Genomic DNA, 15,298 nt, shown 5'->3' with positions numbered 1-15,298 from the left:
GGCATGAAGCCAGTTATACATAACAATGAGTGTTAGTTCTGTTTGGATCCACTCCTCTTCTAACTTTTCTATTTTACTGAACTTTTCGGCTTCTAAAAAATGCCACATAAGGCTACAATTTGCCAAAAAGCATCTACTTCCTCGTGGGCTTAGCAGCAGGCTCCCCCGTTGTGGAGGTTTGGGGTGTCGTCCCCTTTGATGTATCCCACATCGGGGTTGGGAGGGTTTGGGTTGGTAGTTATAACTTATAAGTCTCCTGTGGGACCTCAAAGGATACCGGCTTTTGGAGTTCCCTCGGGGTTTAGGTTTGTAAAAATTAACGTAAGCTCTTTGGGCTTCGAAAGAAAGTAACTGTTTTATGTAGAAATTCGTTTATAAAAGTCAATTGCAAAGAGTCTCTTTTTCCAAATCACGTGAAAAAGTAATAATAATAACTTTTAGATAGAATTTGGCAAAAAGAACTTGCAAAGTATTTCGCCAGTTGGTGTCATGCAGCTGACGGTGGGTGGAGGAAAACGTATTAAACTCGTCGACAGCAGGATTCGAACCTGCGCAGGCAGAGCCCAACAGATTTCGAGTCTGTCTCCTTAACCACTCGGACATATCGACGATCTGGTGTTAGGATGACTAATTCATGACCCCAAGGTTAAGAACTTTGCGCTTCATTTTTGTATCCAATCCATCCAGCCTTCATTTTTTTTCCCATTGATATGGTAAGGTAACAGTTTCGATGTCCTGCATATATCTGTCATTAACATCAGTGTTCCTTCGAGTAAGTCTGCATACGGATCTCGAATAAATTAAGCTGTCTTTGTTAATACACGACCATGTAGAGTATATTAGGTAGAATGCTCCTCTCTTCTTAATTCTTGTGTGGGATAATTTCAGAAACCTCCCATAAAATTTGTCATAATATCACTCAGCTCTTCTAAACTTTTTAAAGTCTTACTTACCTCCCTTATCAACTTGGCAAGACTAAATATTCCTATCAAATGTCACAAATTGACAACATTGCCCTTGCTCTTAATAACTATTTAACCAAAAAGCTAAAACAAAATAAAATTTTAAAACCGAAAAGTGTAAATTAGAAAAAAATTGCTAGCTAATAATGGTCTGTATTTCTTTATATTGGAATTGTTGTGGGGAGTAGCAAAAGACATGGATAAATTGAATCTAATCAAGGTCAACCACTTATGAGGATTTTGTTGAGTAATTAATACCTTAAAAAATTTCGTGAACAGTTAAGATTACAATTAAGGAAGTCAAGATATTTGTTGGAAAAATATGTTTAATTCATGGTGTAGTTTATTAGGGAATATAGAAAACTAAAATAATTTCTTCATACGTGTGAATTTTTCAAGGTGTAAATTATTTTTTGTTTCAATACAACTAAAATAAATAATTTATGTCAAGAAATTTACACCTTATAAAATTTTAACCTTATTTTATTATTGTTGTAATAAATTTCATAAGTAGGATAACATAAGGGCATTATTGGAATAAAAGTTGTATCTTTCTTATATTTCTTCCAAAGGAGCTAAAATGTTACAATAAAGGTCAATTTAAGGGATATAAGTGAGATTTTTAAAACTTCAAGGGAACTGTGTGATATTATAAAAAACCTCGGGGGAGGTTTCTGAAATCATCCTTCTTGTGCTAAATAGCGTCGCACTTTAGACCGCGTAACCAAAAGCTTAGCGCAGTCGCCATCTCGAGCCTTCAGAGTTGGACAAATGAGTCAGTAAACAAGGCAATAGAGGGCAAAAGGGTAATACTAATGTACCATGACAGCAGCCAAAGTTGTGCAATCATGAAGTTAGACCAGAAAAAGGCAATCACGCATCACTAATCACAGCCTAAAGGTATGTATAAACATCTAAGATGAGAAGAAAAACTAAAAAATTAAATGCTTCAACTATGAGTTTATCATGTACTAGTATTCTTATAAAGAAGGAAGTAAAATCACATTTCCAGTTTCGGTGCCAGACTCTTATAATATATTAACATGGAGGGCACTGGAAAGGCAACAAGAGCAGACGCGATGGGCTTGATAAACCTCATAACAACAGCAGCCAGAAACGCTATAACGCACAAGAACAACTGCCAGCAGCTAGCAGATCATGTGAGGATGATTGGAAACTTGCTGGAGAAGCTCAAATCTACGGACCTGATGAAACTGGCGGCCACTGCTGAGCCATTGGCGCAGCTTGAGGAAGCCCTGAAAAAAGCCCTCGACTTGGTGGAGAATTGCAGAGATAAGAGCTATCTGTACATGATTTCATTGGGGTGGAACGTTGTCTATCAGTTCCGCCAAGTGCAAGACGAGATTGATCGTTACCTCAAGCTCGTTCCTTTGATTTCTCTTGTCCACGAGTTTAGGCTTCAGGTATGCCTACTATTTAACTGTGCAAAAAAAAAAAAATGCATTCTTTCTTATGGCGAATATTTAGTGGCCAAGAATTCAGGAGAATCGACTTTGATTCTTGAATATTCAGCTAAGTTGTACTTATATCGTAACATAGGATATCATTCCTCCTTTCAATTAAGGGAGGAAAAATGTGCATCGAAGCCAACTATCGTTTTATTCCTCCGTCCCAGTGCTATTAGACCATTAGTGATGGAAATTTCTATACAAATAACATGTGAGCATATAACAGAATGTAAAAGAGAGCTTGGAGGCAATTGAAGAGGATCATAAGGAGTATACCCTGGATGAAGAGGATGTAGAGGCCCAAAACGTCATTCTCAAACCCGATCGTTCCAAGAAAGATGCGAGTGTGTTGGAGAAGTCACTGTCTCGTAGGTATCCTGATTTGCAAATCCATGAGGCCCTCCAAGAAGAGAAAGATAAGCTGCTGTTTGAACTGCACCGGTTAAGGGAGAATAATGATCCAAAGCAGTACAGAGTGATTGAGCATCTCATTGATGTTACTGAAAATGTGGTCAATGTGCCTGCTCTCGCCCTCAATTTGCAACCTTATATTGAACCCGGGTAGTTGTTGTCTTGTTAGGATTAGGATCTGTGAAAGTCTATTACGAGTACTAGTATTCATTATCTTCATGGTTAATTCATTACAGTGAAACATCTGATCCTAGGTGGGAGTCAACCAAATTAAGGACGGATGCAGATGGATCAGAGTGGCAGGCTGATCTCTTCGAGTGTTGCAGCGAACCTTGCTTGAGTAAGTTGTCAGAACATCTTCTCAGTACTTAGCTAATGAACCGTGGCAAGGAATTGCATACAAGGTATACCTTGATCATTAAACTTATGGTCGTTTCTCTTACCTTCTGATGGATCTTATTTGTGTTTGCAATCTTTATTCTGATAGTCAGCTATTTGTTTGACTTTTACATTTATGCACACAGGCATGAAGGCCTGCATCTACCCCTGTGGAATCTTTTCTAGGATAGCTAATGTGGTGTCATGTGGGAAAATAAGTAAGCTTAAATTTCTGCCGAAGTTTGTTACTTTAACAATGTAGTTATCAATTCAGCATGAAAACCACTATAATGATGAAAATACAGCTCCGTCTCCAAAAACATTTCATGAAACTGAGAAACTTCTTTCACTGGACACTCTTAGAAAAAGAAACTTGCATGAGGAAGAGGGAGTTATATACTGTAGGCATGCTTTCTGTTATGTAGATGCCTCACCTACTTATAATGTGTAGTAGAATTAACTACTGTCATTTCTATAACATCTCTGCCTTCAGCTCGTGAAGAAGCATTAAACAATCTGATGGCCTACTCCCTCTTCTGTGGTTGTTGCTGTTATACTTGTTGTATAAGAGGAAAAGTTAGGAAGCTTTTCGGCATTGAGGTACTCATATTTACCTTGAAGGTCTTAATAACATCCATATGCTTGAATAAGTTTGCTCTAGCAGCCAGCGGAAACAGAAATCTTTACTTTCCCAAAATTCTATCTACACTGTGTAGTGACTGATTGAGGATGCTTAACTTCTGCTGCTCCATTGTTTTACTGGCGCCTCCCTCTCTTTATTGCACTTCGAGAAATACCTAGAGTAGTCGTTACATCTTTTATAAAACCTCGACTCAACATGTTATGTAACACTATAGTTCTGTATGTTCTTGTTATAATTTTCATAACTAGCAGCATATAGTTCGAGATTACCAACTAAATATCATACTCATTACCTATTAAGTCATAATACGCCTTACTGATGTGCAACAAATTATCCAATTTGGTTAATCCATCAACTCAAGTTCCTATAGGCTTATAACTCCATGGGGCTTCAGGAGACAAGTTGTAGTTAGGAATATGGACTCTTCTAAAGCACTAAGAAATCGAAGGGATTGGTTATCCAATTGAGATGGTTGACTTCATATACGAACATTTTTGGTCACCTTTATTTGATTAGCAACAGGATAGTTGGATTTTGAACATTTACAACCATAAAAGGCATTGCTGATTCTGTTTTGCAGGGAGGCTCATGTGATGATTTCTTAACTCATCTAATGTGTTGCTGCTGCGCTCTGGTCCAAGAATGGCGTGAGCTTGAGCTGAGGGATTTTGAAGGTTTGTCGTTTACTTGCGTGGTCAAACCTCAAAGTAAAGCCTAATCAATTAGCTTTTAAATATCCAACCAAAAGCATAAATCTCCTTAATTGTTATAGAATTTGATGTTTTCAATTCTGTCCAGAATTGCTAATGGAACACGAGTCTAGAAGAGGCCAATTTATCAGTGAAGGGACAAACGAAATATGTTTTAGATTAAACTCAAAACTGATTAACAAGGCTTGTCAATCGGGTCCACTGTCAGGATAATATCATACTACTAGTTTATAACGGATTGTTGCATTGGTCTCTCCTCTAAATTTAGGGGCTGTGAATTTTCTGAAAAGGCAGCTTCTCCTCTGTTTATTTTCCATTGAGAAACTGGGAATTAATATAATTCATGAACTCCTTATATGTTCTTCAGCTGAACATGTCTTAACAATTTAAACTTCCAAGTCTTAATTACAGGTTGCCAAAGGAGGAAAAACATCGCACCACCGTACCAGTGTATGAATCCTTAGAAGAAGTTTTTTCGGAGTTTTAAGTTCAAGCTTCCAGCTTAAAATTGTATCTGTCTCCGTCCTAGAGAACCAATTTTCCATTGGCTTGCGGTGGTTCAATTTCTTCTTCTTTGCAAGCATCCACACTTGACTAAGAGTAATGTTGTACTAGTAGTTTATTAGCTTTGGCAGAAAATGTAAGGCCAATTATTCCGGTATAGAGAATTAGAGATGGGCAAAAGAAGAAGAAATAGTTGAATGGGTTGGCCGGGGATTCATTGTGCACTGAGCTGCAATTCTCCACTCTTATGTGATGTCAAATTGTCAAGGATAAAATACAAAAAAACTCTCTGTGATAAATCTAATACACAAAAAAGTCCCCCTTAGTTTCAAAATATATATCACGACACTTTGTTGTTTGAATTAAATTGTAAAGGTGACGGAATTTGTTAAATTTAATGAAAATGATTTATTGGAATCTAAAAAAAAATTTATACGTAAATTTTAACAAATATACATGTTTTACCTCTTAACTTTCAATTCTCTCTATTTAGAGAATAAAATAAATGATTTTTTTGACTTGTTTTTTGTTTAACTATATGAGGGCCTTTTTGTTATTTCATTCATTTCCGTTAAATTTAACGGATTCCGCCACCTTTACAATTTAATTTAAAGTACGGGATGTCGTATTGTATATTTTGAAATCACGATGGACTTTTCTGTGTATTAAACTTACCACTGGAGTTTTTTTGTTTTTACCCCAATTGGCAATCATGTCAGAAGGGCACTGTTAAATATCTAACTGACAGTCTTTCTAAGGTAGGTTTTGTAGTGGATACATGTTCTCAATTTAACTTCTGTCTAACTTGACTTTCTAATTGTTGAATCTCAAGAATCCGATGCAACAAATGCTGCCCAATACCCAAGTAAGTAAAAATCTGAAAACCCCCACGGATAGTCCGATTAACTCGGTAACCTGATAATTGTTAGTAGGTTTTGTGATTAATTTTTATGTGTTATTTCACTTTGTATTGTTAAAGTAAGATTCTACACAGTTTGAGAGAATTAGTCTGATAGAAAGATTAGAATACCTCTAAGTGAAAAAAAAAAGTAAAAATCTGAAAATATTAGCAACAAAATCTGAAAATCTGAAAAGTAAATATCCAGAATTAGCAACAAAGGAGGCTAGGAGCCTTGGACCGGAAGCTTTTTGAGTGAATAAGGGCTTCGATGGACAAAATCATCCGCAGAGGAGGTGCGAGTTGGCTATTCCACGTCCTTTTTAATTTCGTATTTGCTGCAATTTTCAATTTTGGAAAAGGGACCGCCATTCTTGACTGGTTTATTGTGGGTGACGTCATGTATCTTGCGTACTCATCATGGTCAGACCAATCCCCTTTCGAGATCCAGAGTTTTTGGTTTTGTAAAATTGTCAATCGTATCATACAATAACGAAAGTACGTGCTAACTGCTGACGCAATAGATAATGAGTATATATTAAGATGACAAACGATATAGATAAAAAAATGATAAATATTGTTTCTCATTAAAAGTTGTGTTTCATAATCAACAACATTCAGTCGGAATTAAAAACAAACTTATTTGATGCTCAAATAAGTTAAAACTTCAAACGGATGCGTAGTATATTCATCTGATTCGGTGGTAGTTCAGTTCCCTTCGAATTATTCTTGAACCTCTTTAAGTACTCCTCCTTCCCTAGTATAGGAGAATCTATCGTATCGAAGAAAAAAAATTAAAACTTGATTAATATCAATGTTTTACGTTCAAACATTGAATCAAGAAATCCAAATCCCTTTTCTCTATTTTAAGTCCAAGCTTGCATTATAAGTTTTTCTTTTCAATACGATCATAAGTAGTTAACATAACTTAAAACTACTATAATTAATAATTCACATTCACATATAGTTGGACGAACACTAACCTCTAAATAGGATCAACTTACAGTTAGTGAAACTATAAATCATGACTTTTAATTCTTAAAATCTCGACCTCTGACAACTAAACAAATTTTCTTATTGGCTTCTATTATTATAAGTTAGACAAACTAACACCACTCATAATGTGCCCCTTCCAAAACCGCTTACCCCATTCTTTACTTAAGTGTACACAAATCCTATTATACACTACTACTAATTGTATTGTATGTACGTCTAAGTTTATTTACTGATTCATCGTTCATATTTGTGTCAAACGTCATATGTCTATATTAGACAATGATACGTGACAATTACGTTCGAACAATAATATCCCTTATCCAATTAAATTTCTTCGTCATGCATGTGGAGATTACATTTTCGCCATCTGCATGCTTGAGATTCACTTTCATTTAATATCAGGGGACAAAATTGATTCCACCGACATAGGCTCGCTCTTATCCCTTTTGTCATTTACGTTTTATGCCACAAGCCAGTAATGAACGAAACTTCAGCAGTACTAAAATTCAAAATTCTATAGCTTTAATGCGATTTATTTTGTTTTCTTTACCCTTCGATCCATAATTTCTATGCAATAATTTCTTTTTCTTTTTTTTTTTTAAAAAAAGGTTGACTTGGGTTCCACAATTATACGTTGTTCAATTTCATCAATTTTGCTTGTCCAAATCTCACTTGGAAAAATTTGAAATTGAAGGAAGAATGGAAGAAGAATTATACTATTGATATCTCCTATTCTGTACCATGTTTGATTTTGTTATCCAAAGTTCAAAATTTTATCGCAAAAGTATATAATTTGAGTATTTTGAAAATTTCACATATAAATTTAAAATCTTACGCTTATCCATTCAATTCAAGAACAGTTTAAGTTTAAATTTTAATTATTGCTAAAATTTATTCATTTTTATATTAATTAATTGATAATCAAATTTGAATAAACTCTTATTAAAGTGAGTTTAATCAAGTATCCTGTGGCTTAAACCCCTTTTCAACTATTTGACTTGGGCTAGCCAACAAACCGTTTGTCTACTTTCCTAGTATAATCCTTAAAAAAAAAAAAAAAAAAAAATTTCCTAGTATAACGGTACAAATGGAGTTAACTACCACGTTAAAACAAAGAAAGTCGGCCAATTTTTTTTTTTTTTTTTATAATAACTAAATAAAAAAAAACTACTACTCTATGGGGTGAACTGTAAAATTGAGAAACAGAAAAATCAAGAAAAAGGTTTCTAAACTTGCTTTACTTGGACCCCTTCAGTATAGCAAAAAATGGTGGAGTTGTTCAACGTCAACACGGGGAGGCAACCTGGGGGTGTTTCTTTCTGTTAAAGAACAAATCCCTTCTCCGGATCTGCAGTCCTTAGAAGCCAGAGACCTTCACGATCTTCCCCAACATGCCTGACCGAAAAAGTCCTTGTGCTTTGGTGATGATCTCTGTAAGTACAGATAAAAATTCAATATTTGATTTCTATTGTGATCACTAACCCTTTAAAGAATAATGATGCATTAATTCTGTGATCTGCAATGTTAGTTTCTTTATTGAATGCAGATGCTTGAGTTGTGGGGTTTTATCGTTTTTGGGAACGGGTACTGGGAAAGGGATTGTATTAGTTTAAGTGAAGTTGGAAAAGTAGATAAAGAAGCGATTTTCGGTTTGCCGAAATGCTGAAAAGGCATAGTTTTGCTATGAATTATGGAGAACTTGTAATCAAGGTAGTGTAAAAACAGCCCATTTTTTGATCAAGTTCCGCTTGACTACTCGTATTCTTTGCTTGTGGTGGGGAGTTTTTCTTTTTGTATTTTTTTGGGGGCGGGGGGTAGTCGTCAGGATTTTGTATCTATGTTGAATGACAATGGAGTTCTGCTCGAGTTGATAAAGATTTTTACCATTCATTTGGTGGCGGTCAAGATATGTTTAGAGGGATGTGATCATAATTATTGATAAATATGGTTCTGTTTGAGGAGATAACTATTTCATCATTCATTTGTCCGGGGGCCAAGATGTTGGGGACAAATGCTAGAATAGTTATTTTCATCTTAATATTTGAAAATTTGATTGAAGTTGTTAAAGGAACTTTGGTAGGTTCATTAATTGGATAATAAGACATGTTTTTAAATTTGATGATTTCTTTCATTTTACACGTTCATTAACTAACATGGTAACGTTCTAATTTCAGCACACAAATAAAGACTGTTGATCTAGTTAGTTACTACGTATCTTTATTTATGCTATGAAACGTTTACGCTGGTGGTTAGTTCCTAATAGGCATCCGTTATGTAGCACAAATACTAGAATCTTTAAACTAATTGTCCTAGCACAAACGTCTCATCTCGACATCCAATAAAGTTTGTGCTTGGAAGAATGTATTAGCTCTTCTGACAAATCTAAGGCAGAGAGAATTTCCCATGAAGGGCGTCTAGCATGCAGTCAGATGTAGAAACATTATAGGAAGAGGATGTAGAAAAAATGCAGTAGATTATGTTTCTACTAGTGAAATAGCTAAAAGGTGCCTCATTATACTTGACGAAAGATAACTCACAATTACAGTCCGTTTGAGAGCTAAGTTCTGATGGGAAAAGAAGAGAAAGTGAGAGAAAGGAGTTGGTTTCTGCTGTTTGGGGATCTGTAAGTGACAAAAAAGAATGGAAACTGAAAGATAAGATGGGATCTGTTATCCTGCTACAGTGGAAAAAACTTTCTGACCATAAAGGAAGGAAAACAATAAAGCTTTATAAAATATAACTAAATGCCACTTCTGTCCTTAGATGTACATTGAATAAAATTTGAATGACGTATATGTTCAAAATCCTTCCATTTCTTTCCTAAACTCACTAACAACATTAAACTCTATTCTCTTATTTTCTCTCTCTCTCTCTTTTTTTCTCTCTTTCACAACTTAACATTTCCCATCTTTTCTTGTCTATCCCAAACTCCCAAACTAGCCATTAGTCTATGACATTATTACTTACCCCAGATTGTGTAAAACCTAAACTCACATCTTTCAATTTGCACCTGTTATTTGTAAGTGGACTCGTCTGCTATGACTACTTTGATGGCTAAGACTGGACTGGGGGAAGGAAAGTTGCTGGAAAGGGTTTATGTGCTGGGAGCGTGGGACATCATGATGTATGCAAAATGGAATAACGCCTGATATGCTGTTTGCCTGCTCATTATGCAAAAGCTATTATGGTTTGTCCTGAGGAAGGAAAAACTAGAGTGAATAAGATAACACGAAAAGATAGCTAAACAAATGTTTTCTCCGCATTTTTTTTTTCTTAGAGATAGCTTTTTGTTTGATGAATTTCCCTTGGCTTATATGGCGATTACTGAGTGATTTCCACATCAATTCTGCAGGGGCTCTAAAATCTAGAGTCTTCGAATTGATTTTGGAGGTAGAGACGGGTAGAATACTTTCTAGGACTCTTACTACTCTATTTTCATATGTTAACAAGATTGAAAATGTTCAGGATAGATCCTGAAGTTCGGAAGATAAATTGCGTGTTAAAAGTTATGACTTACTGCTCAATAGTGGGCATAATGAACTGGGGTATAAATGATGATGAAACCATGACTTGCGACATAAGAATTTGCAAGGAGAAAATTGAAATAGGAGTTGGCCGGTTTGTACATATACACCTTTATGAGTTGTTTTTGGTTCTTTAGTTCATGTAATTGCACTATATGGAGGTGGAGTGACTGCAATTTTGTATAAAGATTTCCTTTATTGGGTTTTTTTAATACTACCTTGTAAAATTTCCTTCTTTACCTTTTTTTGACTGGTAATGTCTATGTTAGTGTCGTTTCAATTTTACTCTCCTTGTTTGGAACAATCTCCAGTTCGTTCTTCTTGTCTTCCTCAACATAGGGTTAATTAAATCATCCGTATTCTGCAGGTGTCACTTTAGCCACTGAAAGAGGCAACATTTTCTGTGCATAACGTGCTTAAAGATTAACTCTGGTTGATTTGATTGATATGTTCAGTTGAAGAAGCAAATGATGGGCTGCCAGAGTCTGATATGAAACACTACTTCGCCCATCTTTTATAAATTTCCGGAAATATGGTATTCAATAAAGTTGCGGAGTTCTTTTCTGCTGCAGGAACTTATCTATCAGTGCCTAAGTCTTCTAATCCCTCACCAGGATTGCCTCCTCTGCCAGTCTCTGTTCGTGGGTTTTCTTTTGCAAGCAAAGGGCAGAAAAATAATTTGCGGCTCTCCTCATCCCTTCAAGATTTCTCTACTTATCAGCAACTTGATCCTGAAGAGGGTCATAGTTTCCTTGAATTCCAGAAAAATACAAGTAATTCAAAACAGTCTAATCTGTTGCTAAGAGAGGATGCTGGATCAAGTTTTTCAAAGGAGAAGGCCAACCCAGTGGTTGCTTCTGCCCAAAAGAAATGGACTCGAGTTTTCTTACTTCTCCTCTGCGTACTATTATTTGCTTTTGTTGTTTATGTATCACAACATTTATACTTTAGTTGGTCTCAAGGGGCACCCAAATACTATGTAGTGCTTGACTGTGGTAGCACTGGGACCCGTGTCTATGTCTATGAAGCTTCTGTGCATCAGAAAAGTGATGGCAGTCTCCCTATTTCATTGAGGTCACTGCCAGAAGGGTTTAAGAGAAAATCAAGTTTGCAGAGCGGGCGAGCTTACAACCGAATGGAGACTGAACCTGGGTTTGATAAGTTGGTGCATAATATATCTGGACTGAAGGGAGCGATAAAACCACTTGTTCGCTGGGCAGAGAAGCAAATCCCTGTGCACGCACATAAGTCTACCTCCCTCTTCTTGTACGCAACAGCTGGGGTTCGCAGACTGCCAAGTACAGACTCGGAATGGCTTCTTAATAATGCCTGGTCCATTTTGAAAAGTTCTTCTTTTTTGTGTAAGAAAGAATGGGTTAAGATTATCACTGGCATGGAGGAAGCATACTTTGGATGGATTGCGTTGAATTATCATACTCATGTTTTGGGTGCTGTACCTAGGAAAGAAACCTTTGGTGCCCTTGATTTGGGTGGTTCGTCATTGCAGGTTACTTTCGAGAGCAATGATGGGGTGCGAGATGAAAGTAGTTTAAAGCTGAGCCTTGGCCCTGTTAATCATCGCCTCAGTGCCTATTCATTACCTGGATTTGGATTAAATGACGCCTTTGACAAGTCGGTTTTTCATCTTCTGAGGAAGCACCCTCAAATTGGTAGTGCAGATCTTCTTAATGGGAAAGTTGAAGTTAAGCATCCCTGTTTGCAATCTGGTTATAAAGAGCAATATGACTGTTCTCATTGTGTTTCCCTTTATGAAAATGATGGGACTCCTCCTATTGGACAAAAGAAGTTTGGTACTGGAGGAAAACCTGTAATACCTCTTCAGCTTGTCGGCACTCCAAAATGGGAAGAGTGCAGTGCACTAGCAAAAATTGCAGTCAATTTGTCTGAGTGGTCAGATCAAAGTCGTGGAATTGATTGTGAGTTGCAACCTTGTGCTCTTGCAGGCAATCTACCTCGGCCTTATGGCAAGTTTTATGCTATGTCTGGCTTCTATGTGGTGTATCGGTTTTTCAATTTGAGCTCTGATGCTGCACTTGATGATGTCTTGGAAAAGGGTAAGGAATTTTGTGAGAAAACGTGGGATGTTGCAAAGATAAGTGTTGCACCTCAGCCCTTTATTGAACAATATTGCTTCAGAGCACCATACATTGTGTCATTGCTGAGAGAGGGATTGCACATTACAGACAGTCATGTAATTGTTGGGTCTGGGAGTATTACGTGGACACAGGGTGCTGCTCTGTTGGAAGCTGGGAAAGCAGTTTCAACAAGGTTGGAATTTCAGAGTTATGAGATAATGCAGATGAAGATAAATCCCGTTGTTATTTATTCAATTTTGATTGTTTCATTTTTTATTCTACTTTTCGCATTATCCTGTCTTGGCAACTGGAGGCGAAAAGTTTTCCGTAAGCCATACCTCCCACTTTTCAGGCACAATAGTGCCTCAGCGGCATCAGTTCTGAGGTTCCAGCGATGGAGCCCTATCAGTTCAGGTTAGATCCTTTAAGAATATCTGACTTCATCTGTTGACGATGTGCTTGACCACGTAGTTCTAACTTTTGGTATTATTACTAATCATTACTTTTTGTGCAAACCTCGCGGGGACTGGTAAGTTTTTTCTGTGTCTTGAGACTACTCATGCCATGTATTGTTCTCAGGGAGCAGGATGTCATGAGTATGTTGGTTAAACTTGCCTTATGTTAACTTCAAAGACCTTTCTGATGGACAACTTAGAATATTTATTTTCTCATTTAGGGCACTTCTTCTTTAAGTGCATGTTTCTATGTTTGATCTACAGTGCATTAAGCAAATAGCTCTTGTTTACCATTCAGAAGAAAGTATGACGACCTCGGAGCACTATAGTAAGCTCAACTAGATTTAAGACTGTTGTTTGTACATTACTTTTCCTACGTTCCTTATTTCTGTTTCTTGTGATTGATTTTAGGATGAGATAAATTCCTTCGACTTGAATTCTCTCTCTCTCTCTCCAACCCTTATTTAGATTATTATCTATACATAAAAAGCTTTTACTTTGCTTAATCTTATTAGTGCTATGATTTGATTCTTCCAGGGGATAGAGTTAAGATGCCGCTTAGTCCAACAATTCAAGGCACTCAACCAGGACCATTTGACACAGGGCATGGTTTTAGCGGGGGTGGAATCCAGCTTACAGAATCTTCCATGTACCCATCCTCCAGCAATGTGTCACATAGTTATTCATCAGGCAGCTTGGGCCAGATGCAATTTGACAATAGTACCATGGGTTCATTTTGGGGACCACATCGAAGTCAGATGCAGCTCCAGAGCAGGAGATCGCAGTCTAGGGAAGACCTTAATACTTCACTGGCTGAGGCACACTTGGCGAAGGTCTAAGAATGTCCTGATTTTTTTGCCTGCCTGAAATATCCATGTTGGGCAATGTGAATCCAGTGCAATGGATTTGGGATCCTGAGCGGGATCAATCATTTTACATCTTCATGAAGGGGATGCCTTTGCAGGTGAAGAGCTGGCTGACTGCAGCTGGCTATTTTGGAGAGAATTTTCCTAAATGCGATTTGGAGGACGGTCTTTGGAAAGACTTTTGCTGCTAAATGATGGAGTTGAGCGGTAGCGGATGCAATCAGCCAAAAAGTCTCTAATGATGATTACTGATGTTGACAGGAGTTAGAGTTTGTGAATATTATTAAGACTAACTTTGTTATGGATCTCACCTAAAACAGGCTATTGAAGTAAGTTGACAACACCAATGGTGCACTCCGACAGAAATGCAGACAACTGCTGAATATCAAGAGGGAGTTTTGCAGTCTTCTCACCCGTTTCTTGATTGTTTGACAAATGATGATGGTAAAGCACAATGACATCTTAACAACTTTTCTCACAAGTTTTGGGTACTTACTCCCATGGACACGCGACCAAACATTCTGTTATTGAAAACAATCTTGACAAATTCATCAGCTCATTAGTACATTCTTTTGACACTTTTCTCTGGACATTCTTGCTCACATTTCTTCTATTCTTTTCTTCCAATGGCACATAGAGGCTTCCATCAGTATTGTCAATTGGATAATTGACACTTGCGACACGAGTAGCTCATTTAATCTTCAGGTTCTAGTAGACAGGGAGTCTTCAACCTCAAAGTTCGCCTAGCCGTCTGCTTAAAAATAAAAATAAAATAAAATTCATTCTAACTCTTATTTATGAATATCTGACTGGTGAGTTTGTTGCTGGAGGCAAGGGCAATAAGGTGAGCGGATTTTCACTTCCAGCACCCTCAGGCACATGCGAGTCGCCAGCTCAAGCTTTCTCTACCAGACGGATGACCAGTTCACATTGACTATATATGTCAATTCGGTACTTTCGCTGTTAGGATTTAGGAAGCATTGGCTTGAAAGCGCCGGAGATTTCGGTTCGACTATAGGACAAGAATCCGAACAGCATTTGTCATGCTCCCCGTGTGCCCGCCTCCAGCAACCTCGGCCACATACGACTTGATGAGAAAATTTTAGAACTTTAGAGATCCTATGAAAAAACAGAGCCGGCTGGAGAAAACCAATAACAAGTCAACAATCATATTCAGAATTGCAAGCTTTTCTTCAACACAAAAACAGGGCTCTAATTTGTTGCCCAAAGAAAGCCTAAGCTATTCGGGTCAAAACCTTGCATATTCAAAAAAATGACCAGTTAGCCTATGCCAGCCGCAGTACCATTCTTTTATTTCCCCCCCTCCCCCCTCTCTTGTTGGGCAGTTGGGCCTTTTTGAGTTGGTGATGGGTTCACCATACTTTA

The 15,298-nt window shown here is 37.2% G+C and overlaps 2 protein-coding genes and 1 non-coding gene across 4 annotated transcripts; 2 read left to right on the top strand and 1 right to left on the bottom strand.

Moving 5' to 3' along the window:
- Positions 1-527: 527 nt before the first annotated feature.
- Positions 528-609, bottom strand: TRNAS-CGA (transfer RNA serine (anticodon CGA)). Its single transcript has one exon. It is a non-coding gene; the product is annotated as a tRNA-Ser (tRNA).
- A 1,249-nt stretch (positions 610-1,858) lies between these two features.
- On the top strand, positions 1,859-5,411 carry LOC140036537 (protein MID1-COMPLEMENTING ACTIVITY 1-like). 2 transcript variants are annotated; one of them, XM_072078360.1, is made up of 7 exons: positions 1,859-2,386; positions 2,658-2,992; positions 3,097-3,182; positions 3,367-3,438; positions 3,714-3,820; positions 4,444-4,537; positions 4,985-5,411. In XM_072078360.1, exons 1-7 carry the CDS (start codon positions 2,006-2,008, stop codon positions 5,035-5,037), a joined length of 1,128 nt encoding a protein of 375 aa, XP_071934461.1. In that variant the 5' UTR covers positions 1,859-2,005; the 3' UTR covers positions 5,038-5,411. The 2 variants fall into 2 exon arrangements, with proteins under 2 accessions (XP_071934461.1, XP_071934460.1); XM_072078359.1 differs by having other exon boundaries at positions 3,079-3,182.
- Positions 5,412-8,218: 2,807 nt separating this feature from the next.
- On the top strand, positions 8,219-14,504 carry LOC140036536 (probable apyrase 7). Its single transcript, XM_072078358.1, has 3 exons — positions 8,219-8,404; positions 10,863-13,005; positions 13,584-14,504. The coding sequence occupies exons 2-3, from the start codon at positions 11,028-11,030 to the stop codon at positions 13,883-13,885; spliced, it is 2,280 nt and encodes a 759-aa protein (XP_071934459.1). The 5' UTR covers positions 8,219-8,404; positions 10,863-11,027; the 3' UTR covers positions 13,886-14,504.
- Positions 14,505-15,298: the final 794 nt, after the last annotated feature.

Source organism: Coffea arabica, chromosome 2e (assembly GCF_036785885.1).
Source record: "Coffea arabica cultivar ET-39 chromosome 2e, Coffea Arabica ET-39 HiFi, whole genome shotgun sequence".
NCBI lineage: Eukaryota > Viridiplantae > Streptophyta > Magnoliopsida > Gentianales > Rubiaceae > Coffea > Coffea arabica.
This window is presented reverse-complemented; position numbering and strand designations above follow the sequence as displayed.

Coding starts and splice junctions, on each gene's coding strand:
- LOC140036536 (XM_072078358.1), top strand. CDS start 11,028: ATGGTATTCAATAAAGTTGCGGAGTTCTTTTCTGCTGCAGGAACTTAT. Junction 13,006..13,583: donor ATGGAGCCCTATCAGTTCAG/GTTAGATCCTTT, acceptor TGATTCTTCCAG/GGGATAGAGTTAAGATGCCG.
- LOC140036537 (XM_072078359.1), top strand. CDS start 2,006: ATGGAGGGCACTGGAAAGGCAACAAGAGCAGACGCGATGGGCTTGATA. Junction 2,387..2,657: donor TCCACGAGTTTAGGCTTCAG/GTATGCCTACTA, acceptor AGCATATAACAG/AATGTAAAAGAGAGCTTGGA. Junction 3,439..3,713: donor GGTGTCATGTGGGAAAATAA/GTAAGCTTAAAT, acceptor CTCTGCCTTCAG/CTCGTGAAGAAGCATTAAAC.